The sequence below is a fragment of the Mustela putorius genome, unplaced genomic scaffold (assembly GCF_011764305.1).
Source record: "Mustela putorius furo isolate JIRA1106 unplaced genomic scaffold, ASM1176430v1.1 tig00000578_pilon_pilon_pilon, whole genome shotgun sequence".
In the NCBI taxonomy this organism is placed as follows: domain Eukaryota; kingdom Metazoa; phylum Chordata; class Mammalia; order Carnivora; family Mustelidae; genus Mustela; species Mustela putorius.
In genome coordinates this window covers 288,243-294,740 of record NW_025421422.1, presented here as the reverse complement: position 1 = coordinate 294,740, position 6,498 = coordinate 288,243, and the positions used below count along the sequence as shown (strand labels likewise).

The 6,498-nt window shown below is 49.8% G+C and overlaps 1 protein-coding gene across 1 annotated transcript; it reads left to right on the top strand.

Annotated features, from left to right (window-relative positions):
• The first annotated feature begins 1,793 nt into the window (after nucleotides 1–1,793).
• Nucleotides 1,794–5,738, top strand: TMEM211 (transmembrane protein 211). The gene is made up of 3 exons (XM_004766567.3): nucleotides 1,794–2,063; nucleotides 2,853–2,991; nucleotides 5,230–5,738. The coding sequence occupies exons 1-3, from the start codon at nucleotides 1,863–1,865 to the stop codon at nucleotides 5,490–5,492; spliced, it is 603 nt and encodes a 200-aa protein (XP_004766624.1). The 5' UTR covers nucleotides 1,794–1,862; the 3' UTR covers nucleotides 5,493–5,738.
• The last annotated feature ends 760 nt before the right edge of the window (nucleotides 5,739–6,498 follow it).

Sequence of the window (6,498 nt, the reverse complement as noted above, 5' to 3'; positions counted from 1 at the left end):
GATGAATCTCCCAGTCCTCTCTGAGCCTCAGTGTCCTCCCTGATCACACATGAGGTCATAGCACCCACCTGGGCCATGGGTGGGCTCTCTTCCAGTCGACAAAGACACGCTCACTGCTCACTGCAGCCTTCTGGGCTTGTAGCCGGGGAATCACAAAGCATATGAGCTGTAGGATGTGTATTAGTTGCCTGGCCTATGACAGTGTGTGGACAGAACCCCCACCCAACTCACCCACCCATGCTGGCCTCCTGGGTCAGTCTGGGGGCATCTGCTGCCCTCTCTGGGCCTCTACCATCCCATCTATAAGGCGGGAGGAGACTGAGATTAATGTTTGAGCTCGCAGGTGCCTTCAGCACAGAGGGAGAGATGGTGGAATGGGCAGCCTTCCCTGGGGGAGGAATCAGGATTTCTCGCTCAGAGGAAACAGAGATGTGCCATCCAAGATAGCAAGTGTGTTCCGAGGTGTACACTCCCCCAAAATTCTGGCACAAGTCCAGGCACGCGGACGTCCATGGCAGAACTGCCTGCGGTAGGGGGCTAGAGTAGGCGAAATGCAGAGGGGATAGCAGGTGGAGACAACGGTGTGACCAATCCTGTCATGGTCAGCTCCGTACCCCTCAAGGTCATTGTCATGGGGTCTCTGCACAGCAGTGGGCTTTCATCTGCCTGCAAGGTGTTTTATCACGGTTCTCTTGTTGGTTCCTGCTAGAACCCACTTGTGCACCCCCACCAACTGTTGCCACCCAGTATTGGGCGCAGCCCTCGACCAACTGCTGGAAGGAGTTGGTTTTGTAAAGACCACACCTCCCTCTGCCCTCAGGAGGGGTAACTCAGAGGTCCTGGGTATACCTCCTCTCTCAGAGCCACCCTGGGTGGGGACAGCTGGCTTTGTAAAAAACTCTTAACGGGGCTGTGTTCTCCCATCTCACTTCCTCCTCCCGGGGACGACCTCCCAAGTACAACCAAACCCTTGTCTCAGGATCTGCTTCTGGAAAACTCCAAGTTAAATGGAATAGGCATACACACAGAAACACAGCTCAACCCTAAAAGGATCACGCTTGGTGCCCCAAGTAGGCAGCAAAAGGCAACATATAAAATAATGTCAATTACATAAATTAAAAATACACACTGAGGTGCCTGGGTGGCTCAATTGGTTGGTAGTCTGCCTTCAGCTCAGGTCGTGATCCCAGGGTCTTGGAATCCAGTCCCATGTCAGACTCCTTGCTCGGCGGGGAGTCTGCTTCTCCCTTTCCTTCTTGCTCATGCTCTCTCTCACTCTCTCTCTCAGATAAAATAAATAAGTCTTTTTAAACAAATACACACATATGGAACAATACCCATTTTGCAAAAATAACATCCACACAAAAAGATACAATTAAATAATTACATTGGTCAGTGATTGGGAGAAGTGAGCTAATGGGTAGGGTGGCTGCTGGAAACACAGCATCTGTGTGAAATTTAGAAAATGGTGCCCCTTCTGGGGAGAAGCAGCCCTTTTGGACAGTGCAATACTTGAGGGGCCGAGGAATGAATGAATGAGCAAATGAAGGGAGGAAGGAAATATGGGACAGGCCTTGCCTGGACCAGTAATGACGATGTTCCATACAGAGTGGAAGTGTTCAAAGTTCTATTTAATCACATTTATTCTACAATTTGGGGTTATCATACTTCCAGAACTTATTAGAGCAAAGCCCCACCCCCTCCCCAGATATGACGACTTCCCTCTGCATCACCAGGTGGAAAGGAGGCTGGGGATCAGGTCTCTGACTGGGGGACACCTTCACCAGTTCCTGTTCCTCTCCTTCCCAGCAGCCTCCACCCCTCATCTTGCCTGTCGACCTTTAGGTCATTGAAGGTCCCTGATGGCGGGCAGCGTCTGGGCAGCCCTGGGACTCTCCTTAGCTTGCATCTCAGCCCTTAGCCTCATCTCTCCTGCCTGGTTCCAGTCCCACACCTTCTCCTTTGGCATCCTTACCTACTGCTCCTGGCCTCGGGGTGACAGCTGGAACCAGAGCTGTGGGACCTTCAGGTCCCTGGACGATATTCCTGACTTTGCCTGGAAGGTAAGACCAGGGCGGGGACCTCAGGGGTGCTATCAAATCCACCAGAGCCGGGACAGGGGTGTGGGAGGCCAAGTTCTGGTTCCCCACACTGAGCCTCTGAGTGTGTAGGTGTGCGGTGCTGTCCAGCGATCTGCATTTTAGCAAACAGCCAGATTCTGAAGGCAGTTCCAAGTCCATTTAGCACCTTAGTACAGATTAAGAAAAGGTCCCCCTTCTTCAGGACACTGTACTGCCATCTGCTGGACAAGAATTGTAATGAATATACAAATCCAGGATGATCCCAAGGCATCTGCAAGTGTTGTACAGTGTACAACCTGCATACACCTACCTGGCCACCCTCTGTGCACCGCTAAGTTTGAAAACCACAGCTATAGTGTTGAAAGTCTGTTACAATGAGCATCACTAATTTCAACAATGTGGACAAGGGGTCAGGACTCCCAGGCCAACACTGGGAGTAAATAAGGAAGATTATAAAGCCTCTGAAACCCATGATTACAAAGGTGCCTCTCCTGGTGATCCCGCCATATAGCAGGTAGTCATAAAGGTGGGGTATGGTGGTTGTAAGTTTGGGTATTAATTCTGGCTTTGCCACTTAATTAGCTGTGTGTCCTGAGGCAAATGACTCCACCTCCTTGGGCCTCAGTTTGTGTACATGTAAAATGGTGGTAATGATAGCACAGACCTCTTGGGGTTTTGAGGACTCAGTAGCTGGCCAGTAAACAGAGAGACATACCCCACCCCTCCACCCCCGCCCCATTCAAAACCCACCCTCCTCTTTCTTCCTGGCAGGTCTCAGCTGCAATTCTCCTTGGAGGATGGCTCTTGTTGGCCTTTAATGCAGTTCTCCTCCTATCTTGGGCCCTGGCCCCCAAAGGGCTGTGTCCCAGAAGGGGCAGTGGCCCAATGCCAGGGGTGCAGGCAGTTGCAGGTAAATCCACTATCACATAGTAACCATTCCAAACATGTTTGTTGAATGAATGAAGGAAGGAAAGAATGAATAAACCTGTGAGCATGTTGAATCTCAGAGATAAATCCTAGGATTGAAGACTTTCTGGTCCTTTAGCAAGCCAGAAATGATGGGGAGGGAGTGGTATACTTAACATCACTCTCTCCTGCCCTTAGCTAAACCCAGTTCTAACAGTCTGTACCCCTTTGTTTCTCTCTCACTCAACCACTTTGTATCATCTTTACCGGGACCACCATACACAGCTGAGCAGGTTGTGCACTGCACAAAGGAGCCAGCTGAGGGCTGAGAGATGCTGAAATCTAGGCTATGCTCCACTTACTAAGCTGTGAAATGGCAGGGCTGCAACTCCCCAGGAGGGTTGCTTTTCTCTAAGTCCCACCTAGGCTCTGGATGGTATAGCCGAGGGCTTGACTGCAACCCTCATGCAAATAATCTCCCATCCCCTCTCACCTGGATTAGAGTGACAATCACCTCACATGTCTCTCTGCTGCCACCTTTGACTCCTAGAGTCTGTCTGCCACGCTGGCCAAACAGGTCCTGTCAAAACTGAAATTAGATCAGGCCACTCAAACTGGTTTATCTAGCCTCTAGTGACTTCCTGTTACACTCAAAGTAAAATCCACACTCCTCGTCATGGCTGAGGAGGCTCTGCCTGATGAAACCCTCACTCCCTCACCAGTATCACCTCTTACCCCTTCTGCCAGGCTCAACCTGCTCCAGCCACATGGCTTGCTTTCCATTCCATCATGCACCACATTTGTATGCTCTGCCTGGGATTCTCTTTTCTCAGATCTTACATGCCTTGCTCCTCTATTTTGCTCAAATAGCACTGCTTCAGTGAGATCGTCCATGACCTCTAGGTAACGGAGCTCCCCTCTCCTGAGATTCTCCTACCTCTCACCTTGTTCTGCATTTTTCACAGCACTTAAGACTTATCTGCCTGCTTGATCATTGTTCATCTCTCTCCACTACATTAGTTCCTTGAGGGCAAGGACATGTCTGCCTTGACATTGCTAGCACCTGGCACAGTGCCTTTGCACATAATAGATGCTCACTACATATTTGTTGAATCAATGGATGGAGCTATATATAGTCCTTGTCCTAGGCTTGTGCGGTGTCTGGTGGGGGCAGGGTGCATCAGGTAGTTACAACTCAGTGGGTATTTGATAAGATAGGGATGAGCATAAGATACAAGGACAAATCCCAGGAGGATAGAGGATGTTAGTGAAGGCTTCCTACAGGAGGTATCTGAGTCTGGAAGTACAGGTGGGAATTGGTCAAATAGAGAAGGTAACTTCAGTAATGGGAACACTGGGGGCAAAAGCTTAGAGACAAGGGAGCAAGGCAGGGTCACAGAACTATAAGCAGACCAATGTGGCTGAAGAGCAGCAAGAGGAGCTAGGGTTATGTGATTCTTCTGCACTGAGAGTGCCTTAAAGGTGAGGAGGTATATAGTTTATTTCTTTAGTGTCATTAGTGCCCAACAGAGCACACCTGTAACAGTTGTGATGAATGAATGCATGCACTGAAAGGTGGGTTGGTGAATGAATGAATGAGAGAGTGGATAGGTAAGTAGGTGAACTGATGGATGGATCTATAGATATATTAGTGGATGACTAATGGTTGGGTGAATGGATGGATGGGTAGGTGGATGGATGGGTGAATGAATGGATAGATGGATGGTTGGGTGTGTGGATGGATGGGTGGACAAATGAATGGTTGGGTGAGTGGATGGATAGGTGGGTAGACAGATGGTTGGGTGGATGGATGGATGGATGGATGGGTAGGTGGACAGAGATAGTTGGGTGGGTGGATGGATGGTTGGGTGGTTGAGTGGGTAGATGGGTGGTGGGATGGTTGGGTGGGTAGATGGATGGGTGGGCAGATGGATGGATAGATGGTGGGGTACACGTGACTAAGTAGGCAGATGGGCAGATGGATAGATAAGTGAATGGATAGGTGGATGGGGGATGAAGAGATGGGAGGGTTAGAATATTGTTGAATGGATGGGTGAGTAGATGGACAGCTGGGTGGAGGACTAGTTGAGTGATGGACTAAAAGGATAGGTTTTAAGTCAGTATGTAAGTGAATGGGTTGATGCACGGGTGGGTAGATAGGAGGGTGGATCAGTGAGTCCTGGGATGAGGGTAGCCCAGAGCCCCTTGACTGACACACTGTGTTCCTTCCTGCTCTCTCCAGCCACCTCTATCACTGTGGGCCTGCTGGTTTTCCCCATCAGCCTGGCCTCCCCATTCGCCAAGGAAGCTTGTGGAGCCTCCTCTGTGTACCATGGTGGGCAGTGCCAGTTGGGCTGGGGCTATGTGACTGCCATCCTCAGTGCAGTCCTAGCCAGCTTCCTGCCTATGATTGGATGGCCCCGAATGACCAAGGTCCAGGGAAAGATCATCCTCTTCTCGGGTGACACTGAGAAGATCATCCTCATGCCAGAAATGAGCAAATAAAAATATCCCAGGAGAAGCAAAAAGGGTCCACTTCACAGTGGTATGAAATCTCTATAAATCCACATTCAAACGTCACCTCTGCAGCTTCTGTGCTGTGTGACCTCGGGCAAATCACTTCACCTCTCTGGACCACCATGGAAGCCATAAAATGGGAGAAGGAGGAGGGGTGTGTGTGTAAGATAATGCCTCCTTCATAGAGTCTTTATGGGAATTAACTTGAGATGCTCTGTGTAAATAAAGCACTTAGCACCACGTTAAGGTTAAGGTCTATTGTATTCAAACAAGTTGAGTTTATTATTATAATCCCTACCTCCCAGGAAGGCTCAGGAGAACTACATCTATTCATGAAGGATGCCCAGGGGGGTGCCTGGCTGACTTAGTGAAATAGGAGACTTGTGATCTCTGGGTTGTTGAGTTGAAGCCCCAGGTTGGATGCAGAGTTTCCTTAAAGAAATGAGAGTACCCAGGACTTCTGAGTCTGAGCTGTCCCTCCAACACTGCATCTTTCAACAGGAACATGCCTATTCCTTTTCGTACCCCTCCATCTTTGTAACTCCTCTTTTCTTGGGGAATTCAAGGATTCCTTCTTTGCCAATCAACTATTTAGTAGTGAGTGCCATTACGAACAAGAAAAGCTGGTACAAAAGCATGTCTGATGTTGGGGTGGGGTTGGGGGGGGGCCCTTCTCATCCCCCACCCCAGGCAAACAGTCCCACTGATGTGGAGACCTGTGACTTGGGGCACAAGAGGCCCTTCTGGATCCCCTTCCAACCTCTCTCTTCAGCCTCTTTCTTGTACCCACCCAACCCCTGTGCCTCTCCCTCTGCCATACTGAATTCTGGGCCCATGGAAGGCCTCTTCACACTTCTACCACTTGCACATGTTCCCTCTGCCAGGGATGCTGGGGTCTGTCTGCGGCTTTTGCCTATCATGACCCATTGCCCTTCTTTGGGAGCAACACCTTAGTCTTTCCTAGGGAGATGACCACCAGCAACTCTCTGACTAT